Here is a 17820-nt window from a genome sequence, read left to right as displayed (position 1 = left end):
GGCAGGGCTCCCAGCTGGCCATGGCTCTGATGCTGGAGGCTCCTGGAGGAGAGATGATTTGCTTGGAACTGGGAGCAGGAGGTTGAGCAAGTGCTGAGGAAGCAAGAGTGGGTGTGCCAAACCCCCATCTACAAGCAGGACAAGCAGGCCAGTCCCACAGGGTCTGAAAGCTGGGAGTGCAAACTGTGAAAACATTTCCCTTCCACCCACCCTGGTCTCTTGTGCTCTCCATTCCTGGTCCCACTGCAGCTAATGCCAGGAAAAGGGGCCAGAGATCAACTGGACAATCAAATCTTCAGAGATAGTCTGACCTTCACCATACCATTGTCAGTAACATGATAGAAAGCTGCCAAAAGTTCAACCCAGTAAGAGCATGTAACACATTAACCAGGCCCCCAGAGCAGCAGCTGCCCTCACACAGCAGAACATAACATGGCCTGGGTCTTGCTTTGTCTATGCTGGTTCTTGTTCCAGGTCAACTTATTGGGACAAATAAATCAAGTTATTGCTGTTTGGTGGAGTCCTTCCTGGTTTCATTATGTAATGCAGTGTGATGGGTAGTGTTGTATCCTAAGAGGAAATTTCTTCTTAACCATTATTCCTACCATGGTTACTTTGGTCTGCAGCAGGAGGATCAATAGCTCTGGTAATTATTACCCATGCAAGCAGCAGTAGAATATCTGTCTTATTCATAGTCCTAAGCCAAGCTCCAAAGAGTAGGCATCTATGTTAGAGGATGAGAACATAATTTGGAGAATAAAAAGGGTAAAAGGATAGATCAGTTATCTGTCCGTCCTTTCCCTCTCCTACTGTCATTGTAAGTTTGCTATGCTGAGGAAGTTTGGAGTTAAGAAATCCAAATTTAGTGAGAGAACAAACATTTATTAGGGATCTCATTCTGCCCTGCAGCAACCCGTATGGGAAGAAAAGAGGGCAGTAGTTCATGTCTAAGTTCCCTGGGGACTTCAGAAATGAAACACAGCCCAAGCTTGTGCTCTGCCTTCTCCATCTGGTGCCTTAGGGTTGCTCTGCCTGCCCAAAAGAAAAGTAACCCAGGAAAACTTGCCTCACCTGCAGAAAGGAGGATTTGCACTTGGGTAGTAAAAGAAGATGATACTTTGCAATGATTTAAACTGATTAAATACAAAATAAAAGAAAACTCCTGAAAAGTGTTAACCTATTTATTAGGGGAATGTGTTTTAATGATATCTTCCCTGCATTTCTTGCAGTGAATCAGAGGTTCTATTGTTTGGTGTAGCTGAAAGTGACAGGGAAGCTTCAATTATGCAAAACCAGCAGTTAGTATCCTGTATCTGAAGCAGGAATCAAGCTGCATTCACTGATAACATCACTGAAGTGCTGATTGGAAGGGAGCTCTGGAAGTTGTCTAGACCGTCCTTTCACTTAAATCTGGGTTGTTGCCAATGCTAGATCGGGTCTCCCATGACTTAGTTAAGCAAAATCTTATAAACCTCTAAGGATGGATAATTTACCATTTATCAGTCATTCATTACTGCTTACAGTGTTCATACAAGAAGAACATAGTTCCAACAAAATTAGTATGTATTGGTCAGTTATATAAACATGCTCTAGGCAGAAGATAAAAAGCTGTTGCAAAGACATTTGTTCAACTGGTTTTCACAGAAATAAATATACTTGCTTCAAATCCTTTCAGTACTGGGAAAATTTGAACCCAGAGAGGAGACAATTGCATCATTAAAACAGTAAAATCCCTAACTGAAAATCCCTTCCTTCCAAAGTATGGCCCACTTCTAAGGCAACCTAATCCATTAATTTATTTTACACTTCTTGAGCATCTCTTTGGGATGAGAATGAGAGGCCATGTTTGAAGAGCTGATTAGTAAAATAGTCTAGCATGCACTGCAATGTAAAATCCTAGGAGAAGTAAAGCTGTTGCAGTATCCGTATGATAAACTAGGCAAGCTCAGAGTCATGCTCACCTCACGAATAGGCACTGTGATAATGCGAGAAGCTGTTTCTTCACTGGGTAAAGTAACTCTTAGGGTTCTTCCTGTAAATGCCACCAGCATTTTGACAATGCAGGCAAAGTCTCTAGCATTATTTCACAGGTCCTGACAACTTTCTGGGAGCCAGGGAGCACAGTATCTTCTTTTGATAGCCGAATGGACGTTGGCACTGACAAAATCACTCACCCACAATAACCCAGAGAATCTGAGGTGAAAACTCAAGGTTTTTAGCTCCCACTCTGCTGCTTAAAACACTGATGTTTTCTTCCAGCTTCCTCAGGTCTGACCATTACAGATATGGTTACTGAAAAGCAGGCCTACCCTTGCTGGGAACATTCCCAACTTAATCCTCCCAGCTCTGTGAACTCCTTATGAGTCTCAGCAGACATCCCCTTATCTGTCTATACTAAAGTCTGCATTTTCATTTTAATTTGCCCTGAATTCTCCATGTGTTACACCCTCTATAAATGTCAAACTTCACATACCCGGGGATACGCAATTGAAAGCATTCTGTATATGGCATTGTCAGGAATTTCCTGCTGCATTGCAACTGGATTGCTCAAAATTGTATTAAACTGCTCCTTTCAACCAGGTGACGCAAGGACAATTCAAAATATATATATAAAAAATACAATTGCTGAAGGGAAACAGCAATTTTCTTTTTGGAAACTACATCTTGTCTCTGTTTTCTCTGTGATTACACTGCTGTTTGTAATGCTTATTTACATGTGGCGTAGCAGTAACAATCCCATTAACAATCACTGCCAAATTATTTGCAATCCCCCTACTGAACATTTAATCTCACAGTTTCAGATGAAATCTCCAGTGCTTGAGTTAATTACTTTCTCTCTAGTCCTTCCCTGCCCTACACCATGCTGCCTGGTTCTTTGCTTTCATTATCTCTTAATTTCTACCACTCCTCCACACTTGTCTCCTCAGCCTCATCTCACGATACATGTCCTCTTCACCCCTCCACCTCCTGCTACCCAGAGTGCCCTCCTTGTCCTTACATTTAGCACGCAGTATGTAGCACGTTTAGATCTCTCCCCGACCAAATGTGCACTTCAAGACATCTACCACTAACTTGCTGCTTGCCGAGGTTTGCTACTTGGTATTTGGGAAATCCCCATGGAGACGCTCACATGCACACTGTGTCACATATGCACAGTGAGGCAAATGTTCAGAACAGGCCACAGCTGCTACATGTGCTCCAGAGACCACTCACAGAGGCCGAGCAGTGTATGCCTACCCGTATGCACCAGACCTGTTGGACATGTACAGTCAAACTCACAGACTGTCAACAGCAGACATTTTGCTCACAACCCTGCCATCAGGCAGTCCAGTCTGAGTAACTGCTCTGACTGCAGTTAGACTATAAACTGCAATCCCAAGCCAAGGGATAAACTGATAATAGTAAACTGAAATATGATACAAATATATGAGGAGAAATAGGATAAAGTGGAAACTAATAACATTTATCTTCCTTTGTTGAAACAAAATCTCTGGGTGAAGAAAAGAATTTTTCAGGTGCGTGGTAATACAACCTACTGTCCCAGCGTTAATATTTGCCGTGGTTTTATGCTGTCCCATTCTTAGCCTGTCTGTGCTATGTCACCTGAACACTTGTAGTAGGGATTTGTCCACTGCTTCCTCTCTCTGCAGTATGAATCTCCAGAGGTGGAAAAAGAAATATGTTCTTGGTTGATTCAATAACAACACACTATTAACTGCATTCCTTTGACTTCAGAAGTCTAGGCTCTTGACTAATTTGGTTGAAGTTGGCCTATAAAACATGGTGTGTAGGTGGTTTCTTCCAACTGAGAGAAGCAAAGACATGAATATACATTTGTATATTTGGTCCAGTATGGTACTGGATGTTTATTTTCACTGCTGGATTCACACAAGTTGTAGTTTCCTTTCACCCTCTTCTCTCCTGTTCGTAACACTGGGATGCAAAATGAGAGGCTGCCACTGGAAGGAGTCTGTTTTATGCTACTGACCGTGAATAGCAGGTTCTGTTTTCCTCATCCTGCTGGCACCATACAATGGAGATGCAGGGAATGGAAATGAAATCTGATGCTCGAGAGTGAAGAAAAATGGCCAGCTTGCCTCCAGAGATCTGAAGATCCAGCCTCTATTGTTACAAAAAATGGTATTGAAAATAATAAAAAACAGGGGATAAGTGCCAGGTCTCATCTGGTCCCAAACATCACTAAACCAACAGATGTGGACTAGAAATGGGTCTAGCACTGAGGATAACTCACCCTTAAGGGCAGCAAACCTGTCCTTGCAAAGCACATTTGTTAGAGCAAGGAACAGACCTCAGTCTTGCATGGAGCTTTGGCTCGCAGGACAGTGATCCACTTGTACCAGTGATGAGGCAGTTGTGAGATGAAAATGTACAAGGGATTTATCTAAGAGATTTCTCACAAATCCATGCAGCAGAAAATTCACAGCTGGAGGCCTGAAAGAGATCCCGTATGAGGACAGCACACTGTTGCACGGGGCTGTTAGACAGGACTCTGCAAAGAGACATGGAACAAAAATGAGTCTGAGAGAAAATGCTGAGATTATCCCCAAGAGGCATGGAAGAAAAAGCTCTGATTTTGAAGGGTGGAGCACAGAGAAGGAAATGACAAAACCCAACCTCCAATGGACAGCTATTACCGAACAAAATGTACACCAAAAAAAGAAAACATTCCTCCTTGGAGTTTACAGATATAAGTCATTTTACCATTGTGGAACCTAACTCAGAACTGAACATAAACATGATAGTCTACAATGACAGTGATGTCCACCAGCATAAGAACAGCAGTGCTGAGAGTTTCATGGAAATTTGTTTACCTTCAAGAAGTCTGCAAGAACAGTAAACTAGATTTAAGGAAAGAACTAATCCAAGTGCTTAGTGTACTGACAGCATGATCTTGGACAAACTTCCTTGCAGGAGAAGTGTTAGAGAATAACTCATTGTGTTGTTTGCTATAAAAAGGAAAGGGCAAGGCAAAGGCACTGGACCAAATCATAGTGTTTTGCCACATGCACAATGCTGAGTTTTGTATAAGTGAAGAGTGTGCCAAAAATAAGTTTCTGAATTGAGTTGGCGCAGCAAAACAGTGAAGGACTGGGTCCTTGCACCCATTTAATGACACCAGCAATTGGCAAAATGGGTGTAAATTAGCTCAAAGCAGTAAGACAAGATGGACTGTATGCTTTTTTTGACTGAGCAACTGTGTAGGCAGTGCAGGTGAATCGCCCTTGGTCTGAGCAGCTTGCAGGAAGCAGAAAAGGAGATACTAATATTAGCCTTCCTTTTCATAAGTACATTACTTTACAAGGTGCAGGGCAGTAAAAAGTAGGCTTTTTTTTGAGTTCAGTGACATACAGGTAATGGTAAAAAGAAAATGTGCCCAGGCAGACAGTATCTGGCACAGGAACTGTAGATATTCTGAAACACTGGGGAATCTGATTTAGCACTGTTCTTTTGAAAACAGAATTAAACTCACTGGGTGCCATTGAGTATAGAGCCATCTTCCCAAATCCAGTCAGGGCCTGTGGTCTTCCTCAGTCCAATCCAGAAACATGCTGTTTGAATACTCTTGAACAGGTTCTAGAAACGGTGATGAATTATAAAGAGACTAATAAGAGTCAGCCTGAAAATGGAGGTAAGGATAAGTCAAGAGAACAGACAGCAAAATACATCCTCTCACTCGACTGTTCCTTATGTGGTCCACAATACTGCTTCTTCACATCTGCTAAGATAGTCAGGCTCATCAGGGAGATCAGCCCCAAAAATCATGCCTGGAGTAACAACTAAGTGTATACTCACAAGGAAGTAAGTGTGCTTTCACATTTCAGGGCAATATATGTGAATCAAATGCACCACAGTCTTCTGGTGTACCCTACACAGAGCTTTACGTAGGAATGTATGCTACTAGTATTAACACTAATGCTCTCCCATATAGCTAGCAAGATAATGCAATGTATTAACAATTAAAGGTAAAATCTGGTCAGGGCAGGAAGTGCAGGCACCAACAGATCTGTGAGAAGAGCTCAGAACTAAAGCTCATTACAATTTGATATGAACCTTCCTCCTACATGTTTTCAATGTTCATTTCCTTCTGCCTAACCTTTAACTCCTGTCTACTGTTAAAAGTTGAAGCCTGCAATAGAAACTCACCCCGAAGTAAACACCATCCTCCAAAAAAAAAAGGGGGGGGGGGGAGGGGGAGGGAGAAAGAGAGAGAAAGAGAGAGAGGGGGGATTTTGTCTTCTCCACATTTGCAATAAAACCCAGCAAAAGCAACCTTTCAGTAGCATGGCTGGGCCTCATCCTTATCTCCTGCTGCCATAAAAAAGCTTCAGAGCAGACATTTTCATAGCCATTTTCAGACATTTCAGTAACAAAGGTGGCTTGCTAAAGTGCTAAAAAAGTGTTTCCCTGGTAAAGGGCGGGGCGGGAACAGTGCAAAATAGGGTATTTATAACCAGACAGCTAGGAAAGTCTTACTTCTGTGGGGAAGTCTTCAGAGGGATAATGGATTATACTCTGGTGGTAGGGACAGTACTGAGAAAGCAACAGAGAGGCTTTCTTCATGCACAGAAATAAGTAATTTGGGAAAGATGAGTGTTTCCCAAGGAGCCAAGATTTGCCTGAGAGCCTGATACATATTCCCAGACCTGAAGACACCTAGCCTTGTAAGCCACCACAGAACACATCACACAATGCAACTTTCATCCATGGACTGGAGGCTATCAACGTTCATTGGACATGAGCTAGTAAGTTCTGGTTTGCACAGAACAAAATCAAGTACTTCTGCTCTACTTGTGCAGGTATGCCTCACTTCCCTAGTGAGGCTCTGCCCATTTCTTTAGTAGATGCACCTGTCACCAGTGAGCACTTGATGGAAAATCACACCAGCACAACTGAGGTGTGTTTTTTTTGTTGTTATTGTTTTTTGTGAGAGAGAGGAAGTCAGCATTGAAAACAGACTGAGAAGGAAGTATCTGTGCATGAACACAGATTGTGGCAGGGGTGACTGAGCAGAAGGAGCTGGAGTGGTTGCAGGAATGAAAGGTATAGGTTTTGCAAAAGACACTTGGAAAAAGAAGTGTTTCTGAAGTGTAGTGATGTACTGGTTTGTAAGTAATGAGCGGAGATTGCACAGTGCCACAGTCTTTTCCTGTAATTATTCATATTGTCCTTTTGGGGCTAGGAGGTAGGTGGTGTGGGACAGTGGAAAAGGCAGTCTCCCACCTTCCCTCCTAGGATGATTCTGAGTAGCTTACAGTGACCCTCACTTCTCCTTTCCCTGCCCCCCTCCCCCTCTGCTTCTTGGCTTGCTGGGAGCTTATTAGGTATATACTGAAACCACAAGTGCACTGCAGCATTATAGTGCAAATATTATAGTTTAAAGGCTTGCTGGCCTTTAAACCAAAATATTGCCAGAGTGACAGCACTGCCTGGATGTTAATCACTGAGATACCTGCAAGGAAATGGAAGGTCCTCAAAGAATACAAAAAAGCATTACCATTTCACTGGTATCGCTGATTACCAGGAGATGAGCTCCTTGTGCCCAGCAGGATTCCTGGCTGGAATGCCAATCCTTCTTCTCCTTGGAGAAGGAGTAGCAGCTCCCTCTGTAGGCTATCCACTGCTCAGGGCAGTGTGGGTAGGAATCATCTGCAAAAGAATTAAAATACCAGTCTTTCTCTACCATTAATCAACAAACAGAAAGGCACTTGCTTGCAAGTGCCTACTGAAAAACAACTCTCCTGGATAAAAGCAATGCACAAATCACAAAACAGAATAAATGTCTAAAAACGTGAACACAGAAGTTCAGACCCTCTGTGCATTTTCCATGCGCGTGTGTCCTGTGCACTCTAATGCTGGTGTAACTCTTCCACCCCTTGGTTTTCCCCTGAGCTACTCAGTTACCTCAGAACCAAAACTGGTTATCTGAAAGGAAAATACACTCTGGGTGTGCAAAACATAAGGGAAGAAAATGACGTCATTCTGTGGGCACAATATTGTTGTGTCACACATCGGGTGAATGGATTTTATGAGGCAGTCAACTCTCCTACATGGTTTAGCACCTTTTGTGTACATGCAAATGTGTTACACTTCTTATGTTTTACAGTTCATCCTAAGTACAGCAGACAGGTCTACAAAAAACATTCAGTATGTTTCTTTGTTCTTTGCCACAGTGTCTGAGATGGGTAGCCTAGGGTCTGCGTAAGACATGTACTCTTCAGAATATTCTCAATAAGCAGTAGGTACATCAAGGTGGTAGAAACATAGAACAGCTTCTGGTTTAACCCCGTATAATATAATGGGTTCAGGATCTGATCTCCTGTGCTTAGACGAGTCTCCAGTCCTTTGCTCTTGGTTGCTCACCACCAGCATGTCTTTGTGCACTTACTCATCTTCCAAATCAAAGCAATCGCTAGGGAGACGCTCAGTATCCCAAAGCTTATAGCCAAGCCTGGCACAACCACTGACCTCAGACAGGGAGCTGTAAAAGAGAAAAGAAGAACCACGATGAACAGGACCAACACAAAAATTGATGGTGTTTTGGGATAGTTTGCTTGTGTCCTGGGCATTTCCTTAAGAAACTGTGCTATTTACATGTAGAGCATCCCTGTCCCAACACATAGGTACAACAGAGAGGTTTGATATGTTTGATATGTTTGGTATGTTTTGATGTGTTGCATATCGTCACCACAAAAGAAAGAGATGGGATGTACTGCAAGGCTTTTCCACCCATCATTTAGTAATACACCCGTGCTCTGGGTCTTCAGGAGTGAGTGCCTACACGCTGTACATTGCTGCTAGGGCCATAAGAGCACTAAAAGGCCTCTGGGACCTCCTCCCACCAATGCCCATCAGCCCAGGAGTCCCATAAAGCCCAGAAGCTCAGGAGGTCTCCAGGTCAGCCACAGCTCTGTCTGGCCACAGCGCCTGTCTGGCCACAGAGCCAACTGACCCAGACTCTGGCCTGAAGACCAAATTCCCAGGCAAGCCTTTCACCTGGCTCATATTCAGAGATTTTCCTGATGACCTGGACAGCTGAATCTGGCTGCACCCCCATCGCCATCTCCCCTGGTGGAAATGGTGTGGCAGGCTGGGCCAGGCACCTTACGGGGCTCTGTTCCCTGTCCACAGGAGCTGCGGTGTGGTGGGTGATGCCAGGAGTGGAAGCTCCTGGCCCAAGCCAGCAGGTGAGTGGCATGTCATGCTGGCAGAAGACTTTGAGTCACTAAGGGTCACCTCCAGCAAACATGCTCCTGCCTCAGTGTTGAAGTTCGAGGCGGAAACACAGAGCTGTACAGCCACGTCTGCCATGTTCCCGCTTATGTGCAAACAACAAGACCTTTCCCACAGCTGTCTCAGCAAAAGTGACAGGTTTAACCTCAGCATCCTGTTCACAAGCTTAGATACACAGTTGTGTTACGCCATCCCAGGACACTCCCAAGTCAATCCTACACGCTCGTCCACATCTCTCTCTGTGGGGCAGCAGGACGGGAGGACCAGCCTCGAAGACCTCTCTGTGCCTCTCCACATTTTCATTGCCACCATCCATTGCTCACCCGCCGTCACTGGCAGAGGGAGACTACTTAGTGAAGCCTCCACCCTAGTCTACAACAACTTCCCTTCAAAGGGTGGGGAGGGATTTCAATCTAGAGGACTGAGAGAGATCTGTCTGCGTACAGAAAGAACAGGCAACTTCCAGTCTACACCTTGATTTCCTACCGTCGTGTTCCAGAGTTGTGCTTGCCCCAAGAGATATTCTCTTTCTATAAGGCATTTGAGATCTCAACACTAAAATCTAATCTCCCAGGTTGAGGAGAGGCCCGTATTTAATACCATGGCAGAGCTGCAGGTGGGAATTGATTTGCTTTTTTATATTAAATTCAATTTGATAGCTGTATAAACAACAAGACGTTCTAAGAAGCACTCAATAGGCAAATAACAGTTACTGATGTTGAGGAATACAAGATTTTCCTGTGCTTCTCTCTTAAGATTATATACCACAACCTTTTCTAGTAGAATTAGAGCCTTCTATGCAAACCCAGTTGCAATCTCCCCAGCAAGCTCATGAAATCTCAGGTGTTTGGTTGTGTCACACAATCCAAAGAAACATATTTTTGCTCCTAGAAGATGCCAGTTGTCTAAGGAATAAGAGGCTGTTCTCCATTCAAGTAAAATTAAAGTGAAAGCAGGTTAATAAAACAACTGCATTAATGGGGTAACAGTAACAGGAACCCCACAGATCCGGCAAATACTACTAAATAAATAGGGTGAAAATTGTACTACACATTGCCAGACAAGGATGGTGATAGCAGTCATGAATTAGGAGGGAAAAAAAAATCAGAGCAACAGTGAAGGAAGCACAGTGACAATGACAGGCATCAATTTCATATTAAATCAAATTAAATTAAACAAATGTCAGAGCCTGGCACAGAGACTAAATGTTTTGTCACCATCAATAGCTGCCTAACAGAGTGGCAAGCTGGGAGACGCTCAAAAATAGAAGCAGCTTGTGTCTGCCCTGAGCAGTGTACAGGCCCTGGCTTACCATGGATCCATCCAGCAGCTTCTCTGTCACAGTGACCATAAATGTACCAAGACTCAACAGGAGTGGAGGGAGAACACTCTGGTATAACAATTTCAAAATAGGATACTACAGGCAAATGAGGCATTTTGTCAAAGAGAAATTAAAAGGCACAGCTAAAAGAACAAAATACTGGTTCTTTAGGGGAGACTTCAGTAGGAGAGACTTCTTATAGGATCCCTTGGTGGAGGCTGAAAACAAACACATATCATATCACATATCCAAAATACTGCAGAAAACACAAAGAACTCCAGTGCTAAAACAGAAGCTGAAAAACAAGAATACCTGGTTTCAGCATTGAAAGTCCAAATAAAGAAAATAGACAAGATCATAAACTCTGGCAGATTAACGCGAAACTTCGGGAAGGCAAAGAAGTTGTTCTAGGGACCTCTCACTACATATTTAGCTTGCTGCTAAACCCCTGTTGTCTATTAGCCATTCTCAGGAAAATATTACCTATCGTGATAGACCATTACTGTGTTCTGTCCTCAAATCTGTTGGTGTCCTGCTTCTATTAATTTATTTTAGTCTTAGAGAGGTTTTCAGACTCACTGTTTTTTAAACCTGTTTCTGTTTTATCGCAGTATGTTTAGACCTGTGGTTTTAGCTAAAAGAAGTTTCCAGGGTAACCAAGGAGGGTATGAGGGAGTTTGTTCTAAGCATCATCCTTCTGGTAAAGAGATCTTTCCTGCGACAAAAGTTCTGTAGCACTTCTTGAAGCTAGTCAGTCTGGAACAGTTGGACTAGATGATCTTTGAAGGTCCCTTCCAATTGAACTATTCTATTCTATTCTATTTTTGATTACATGGATTTGCAGGATATTCTAGCTGCTTCACTTGTAGTTAAAAAATATGTATTTATTTTAAAATAATCAAAATTAAAGAAAATATGTCTTTTTCACTTACAAAATACAGAATGTCTATTAACTTTGCATATGGGAGGACAATGAGAGAACTGAAAAACTTGAATTCAGTCCTGTTTTCTCTGCCTGCTCTCTATTCCTCTTCTAAGGTCACCTTTGTACTTCTGGTGACATAGTTTTTATCAGTCAATCAAATAATCAAATTAATTCTCAAGAGAATGGAGTCAGCCTAAGGTTAAGGTGTAAGGTGGAGCTTCTCTGCAGATCGCAGAAGCATAGAACAGTTGATGTTGGAAGAGATCTCTGGAGTTCATAGGGTCCAACCTTCCCACTCAAGCAGGGACACCTATAGCAGGTTGCCCAGGACCATGTCCAAACAGCTTTTGAAGATCTCCCACCTCCTCTCTGGGCAAGTTTACAGCTAAAAACTAAGCAAAATAGAATAAATATCTGTTGAAACATAATTCAGAGACCACATGCTTGGAGAAACTGAGCATTTGCACTTCTGTTTTCCTTCCTCTGTTGCCTCTCAAGGAAGACATCTCCTGCATCCTCCAAATCACTGTTTCTGATTTTAGGGAAAACTGCTCTCAGGACAAAGCTATTGGGATGACACTCAGTGAAACAGTTAATTCTTAAATGTCAGCAGTGGGCATATGAGCTGGTGCCTACTGGCAATGAATAGAGCAGTTCATCCTCTATTGTTTCAAACCAACTGCAGCAAAAACAAACTGACTTGATTCAGCAAATCAGCATAAAAACAAAATCCCAGAGCACTTCCATGACCAGAACCAGATAATTCACTTGAGATTGTAAAACAAAAAGTTATGCCATTAAATAATTTTCAGATAAAAAAAATAAAAATAAAGTGAAGGGGGCAAGTCATACTGAAGCATTCAAGCTCAATTTGAGCCTCCCTTGAATTGTAATGATCAACCCAGGGAAATAGAATAACATTTTTCATAAATCAGGACATTTACTGCTTGCAGAAAGGTGTTCCTGCAGTCCCGCCTTTTTAAAACAGGTTCAAGTGTTTGTGCTTGATCCTCAACCACTGGAAATACCACATGAAGCTTTTGTAGAAGAGGAAGAGAGAAGTAGCTGAGATGAGTTTGAAAAGTGGAACATCCAGACATATTTACACGTAGCTGTCTGGTGAACTGTGGAAGAGATTCCCTGAGGGAAGGAAGAGGTTACCTGGTGGAAATTTAGTGTAAATATACAATGCTATAGCTTTCTAGAATAAAAAACACCCAGCTAGGTCTATGAGAGCTCTGAAGAGACGAGTGTGATACACTGCATTCATCTGCGCGCAATGTGACCTACTATTTTTAGGTTTGGGAGTCCAGATTCAGTTCAAAAACTGATAGTTGTTAGCATTTTGTAATTCATGTCTTCTAGGCCAATCTGAGGAATGTCATGGTGTTGTCCCAGATAGATCCCCTCAGCTACTGCCTATGTCAGTATGGGAGCAATGTGACTATGTGGTGCCAGAGAGGAGGATGTAAGAAACGAGGGTACAGAGCTGGTTACTTGCTGTTACTACAAGCAAGTCACATAGGGTAACCACTGTTTTAAGTGACTGCTGGACTGGTATTTTGCTAGTGTGAAATATTTCAGGCTGTCTGGCAGACAGAGAGGACAAATCTAGAGTAACTGTCATTTTGGGGGAGTCTATGTGAGCCAATACCCTTTGGTTGGCCAGAAGACTATCTGTGCACCTGTGATACACCTCAGACACTGGGTGACAGAGGTGACAGATGTGCATTTAAAAATAGAGATAAAAACCTGAGAGCACATCTCTCAAAAGTGATGGGGGCAGGCAGAGTGAGATGTAGAGAGAGCTGAAAATAAAGGTCTTCTAAAGAAAAGTTACTTAAACTTCTCTCATTAGGAACTCCTTGCATACAGAAGACAGCTGGAAAATAATGAAATATTACGCATAGAATTTCTGTTCAAAGATCAGCTTTTTTCAGGCCTTCTGGTTTTAGTTTAAAAAGATAAAGATACATAAAGCAATTTGGACAGGAGGAATATTAAAAGGAAAACTGCAAACATCTCACCACAGCACCCTAGAATCCCCACCTCTGACGGGGTAGGAGTGAACACAAAAGGCAGGGAATGAAAGGATGTCCCTGTATTTTCCAGTGCATCAGACAATGTGTTTTCTAACAAAAGAATATGCAAAATCGAGATTGCCTTCCAAGCAGATGGAGTGAGGCTACCAGATGTGAACCTGGGAGAGGGTTCTGTGCTGACTTTGTTTCTAGAAGGAAGCAAATGTTGAGGCAATAGTAACAACTACAGATATACATGGTTATTCTGAGCATGGCAGAGAAATCCTATCCCAAAGAGCTTCCTTTGCTGTTTTTAACAGCTCTGAAAAAATCCAAGGTCAACCAGTAGTGTTGCAGCCAATACAACACGACTCACCCATACACATAGGCATTTAGTTTAAAAGCAATCAGCTTACGGGAAGGAGGCATTTATAAAAAAAAATACTACCAATGCAAAACTTCACTTTTATAAGGTGAGATATCTGAACTACATGGGCAGAGAAATTGCTAAGTATGACATTTGCCAGGGCTAAACAGAGAGAATGGAGCAGAAGTGAGGAAAGAGAAACTTAAGGAAAGTACTAAGAAAATCTTCCTGATAGTAAACTGCCCTGCAGGACTGTCTCTGGGGGAAAGCTGGAAATTTTCTCAGTGGGCAGTATGTAAAACTAGAACAGAGAAAACATAGGAAAAAATTATGACAAGAATCCTGCAGAGACCCATTGGAGAGAGTCTGGATGATCTCATCTGCCTCTTCTGTCTCTGATCTCTGATTAGCATACACCCATAATTTATCTGTACCCACATCTCGTTTGCTATTCAAAGAACTGTTGCTGACAACCTCTTATTGCTGACAAGCAGACAACTTGAAAAGTGGAAACTTCTTTCAGAGAAAGGGATGCCTGGGTTGAACGTCCAGTAATAGACACAGTAAGGCGTCTGATGGAGGGAGGATAGGGAACAACACATTGGCTTTTATCACTGTAAAATATTCAGGTAATTTTAAAATCAAAACAACAGTACCATGAGCTGGTACTCAAAACCAGGGAGTAGCTCACTGATTTATTAGATCCTGCTTCTGCTAGAAGTAAAATACTTTGCTGTCCTACCTCATCGAGCTTCCTTACCTCTCCTTTCCTGTCCAGCTTCGTCTCTTGGAGAAGGAGTTGCAGAGAATTTGACAGAAGTATAGATTATTTCCTCGCTTGTTTCTGTTGTAGAAGTATCTGATCTGCTTCCCTCCATGCCAAAGCAAAGAGTGCGTAGGACAAGATGTGTTTCGAACAGGCTGCTGACTGCTAGGGTTCAACGCCCGTGAAACAGGAAACTTGAGGCTACATTCAGAAGACAAAAAATGTGAAGTTGCAAAGCTGTGCAAAATAACCAAATTTACACCAGAATGGTGAGCGATGTAAATGCAACACGTTTCATTTCCTACCCTCTTGAGAGTTGTCTTAAGAGCCGCATTGAGTGGAAGAGGTGATTAATCACAAAGTTCATGAGTTTCGAAGTGTCGCCAATGAAAGAGGCTTTGATTACACTGTGGTAGTAATTGTGAGAAAGTGTGCAGGTCTGAAGAGTTGCCTCTCAGGACAGAAGCAGGTGGATAGGGACAGTACAAGGTTAAAAATACCAGTGGGCAGATAAGCAATGGCTACCACAAACCGGCAGCCCGACAGCTGTCAAAAGGGAAATAGAAGTGCACAGCACATGATTTTTTGAGACTTATGAGTTTTGGACACTTTGACAAGGAACTCGTTTCTATAGCCACCACCCAGGGCAAATGTGCTTGAGAAACAGGCTGGCATTGAGAGCTGACATCCTTCAAGACCCTCAACAGTTAACATCTCAACAGCATTAGTACAAGAGAGAAATGAAGCTAGTGAAGACTGTTAAAATGACTACCGAACATCTCACACTTGAGGAAAGGCTGAGAGAGCTGGGACTGAGCACCATGTTAAAGAGAAGGCTCAGCGGGATCTCATCAACATATAAAATGTAAGATACCTGAAGGGAGGGTGCAGAGAGGACAGAGCCAGGCTCTTTTCAGTGGTGCCCTGTGACAGGACAAGGGGCAATGGACACAAACAGAAACACAGGAGGTTCCTCTGAACATCAGGAAACACGTCCTTACTGTGAGGGTGATGGAGCACTGGCACAGCTTGCCCAGAGACGTTATGGAGTCTTCCCCTTTGGAGATGGTCAAACACTGCTCAGACATGGTCCTGAGCAACCTGCTGTGGGTGGCCCTGCTTGAGCAAAATGGGGTCGGACCAAACGATCTCCCAGAGGTCACTTTCAACCTGATCCATTCTGTGACTCTGTGATCAGAGATAAAAGGAAAGGAAGGTTCTCTTACGAAATACTGAAGACTGATCATTGGTGAGAATGGTGGGGAGTACTGATGCTTCTAGCAAGCTGAGAAACCTCTTAGTTGCATGGCTGTCTGACTTTTGTCTTGATCCAGATGAACTCCTCCACCTCACACTGAGACTGGGGATGTTTGCCAGGCTTGGGATGTACACCTTCCTCACTGGTACAGTTCATTTACAAGAACTGCCCAGGCAGTGGCAACAAAGGGCTTTCCCATGCTTTTTAGTTCTAGGGCAGGAATGTTTGCTCCCTGTCCTAGTGACATGCTGTAAATTTGAGAAGCAGTTGTCTGGGAAGATGCTGAATTTGATACAGAGCGCTGTGAACTATGTGTGAGAAAGCGCATGCTTGGGAAGGTATGAACTGGCTATTTCTGCAAATCTCTCCATCACACACTTCCCTCTAAGGATGGCAGATTGCACCCATGAGATTCCTTCCAATAATGGGTTTCTGCATTGAGCCTTTAGATTGCAAGACAAGCAGTCTGTACTTGAGAGGAGGGGGAAGGCAGAACACAGCAGAGTAGCACAAGAGGGAAGCTCTCCTGGGTGTTTTCAATGGATATTAGAGAAGTGTAAAGAGAACTGACGAGCCCAGAGAGGGAGAATTTGCTACAGTCATTCTGAGAGTTTAGCTGGGAATATAAAGTGTGAGTGGAAAGAAACCCCCAAGACTCAGACACTGCTGAAATGCCCAGACCAAGAAGAGGAAGTTGTGGTCAAAGGCACTGGCTTGCTGCTCGTTGGGCCAGTATGAGAAGGAAGATGGAGTTATTTGTTGTTACGTGAAAGCTTGTGGGGAAGAATTAGGAGCTCTGTTTTGATGTGTTTTAGCATTTTCCTTCAGATATCAGTAAACTGAGTTCTTAGCTTGGAGAAGAAATAGAGGGGAACTGACCAAACTGCAGCATATGCAGATAACACTGTTAATATCCAACTGTGCATATAAATCAGTATGACTGATGCAGCTGAGATGTCTGCCGTGCTCCCAGCAGAATCAGCCATAGGGTACAAATCACAGCCAGACTACATCGATCGGTTTTCCAGGAGCCCACAATGCTTCTACCTAATTCTGCGCTGCTGAAGCATCATGCCATAGGGGAGTCCCCACAATCCTCTCAAACAAGTGACTTCTCTAGCATGTTTACAAATTCACTAAATCCAGCATTTCTTACTAAAAGACAAAAGCCTCAGTTGTTCCTTCTAAAAACAGAGCCGTGGAACCTGGACTCTTACCATCGCAGTGGGGGCAAGTGCCCTTTAAATAGTCCAATATCAGACCATTTATAGCTTTATTAATCCCACTCAAGATGTTCAAGCCCACCAACCTAATGCTGGGCCTGGAATTCTGCTGCAGCGCCAAAATTTGCAACAGCTGAGCCAGCAGTGTGCCCAGGTGGCCAAGAAGGCCAACAGCATCCTGGCCTGTATGAGAAATAGTGCAGCCAGCAGGAGCAGGCGGTGATCGTCCCCCTGTGCTCTGCTCTGGTGAGGCCGCACCTCGAGTGCTGTGTTCAGTTTTGGGCCCCTCGCTACAAGAAGGACATCGAGGTGCTTCTGCGTGTCCAGAGAAGGACAACAAAGCTGGTGAAGGGTCTGGAGAACAAGTCCTGTGAGGAGCAGCTGAGGGAGCTGGGGGTGTTTAGTCTGGAGAAGAGGAGGCTCAGGGGAGACCTCATTGCTCTCTACAGCTGCCTGAAAGGAAGGTGTGGGGAGCTGGGGGTCAGCCTCTTCTCACAGGTAACCAACCAGTGATAGGAGCAGAGGGAATGGCCTCAAGTTGTGCCAGGGGAGGTTCAGGTTGGCAGTGAGGAGACATTTCTGCTCAGAAGGAGCAGCCAGGCACGGGGACGGGTCGCCCAGTGTGAAGTTTGTTCATTTGATTCGTGTCAATATGGAACAACGCTAGGGCCTGGTGGTGCAATGTGA

The 17820-nt window shown here is 43.5% G+C and overlaps 1 protein-coding gene across 1 annotated transcript; it reads right to left on the bottom strand.

The window, feature by feature from the left end:
• Window positions 1-3829: 3829 nt before the first annotated feature.
• KLRG1 (killer cell lectin like receptor G1) lies at window positions 3830-15080 on the bottom strand. Its single transcript, XM_068701203.1, has 6 exons — window positions 14958-15080; window positions 14647-14853; window positions 8408-8500; window positions 7517-7668; window positions 5492-5595; window positions 3830-4510 (listed from the first exon to the last, which is right to left on the bottom strand). Exons 2-6 carry the CDS (start codon window positions 14762-14764, stop codon window positions 4399-4401), a joined length of 579 nt encoding a protein of 192 aa, XP_068557304.1. The 5' UTR covers window positions 14765-14853; window positions 14958-15080; the 3' UTR covers window positions 3830-4398.
• Window positions 15081-17820: the final 2740 nt, after the last annotated feature.

This window comes from Anas acuta, chromosome 1 (genome assembly GCF_963932015.1).
Source record: "Anas acuta chromosome 1, bAnaAcu1.1, whole genome shotgun sequence".
NCBI classification, from domain to species: domain Eukaryota; kingdom Metazoa; phylum Chordata; class Aves; order Anseriformes; family Anatidae; genus Anas; species Anas acuta.
The sequence above is the reverse complement of the archived record's forward strand: the minus strand, read 5'-3'. Positions and strand labels throughout refer to the sequence as shown.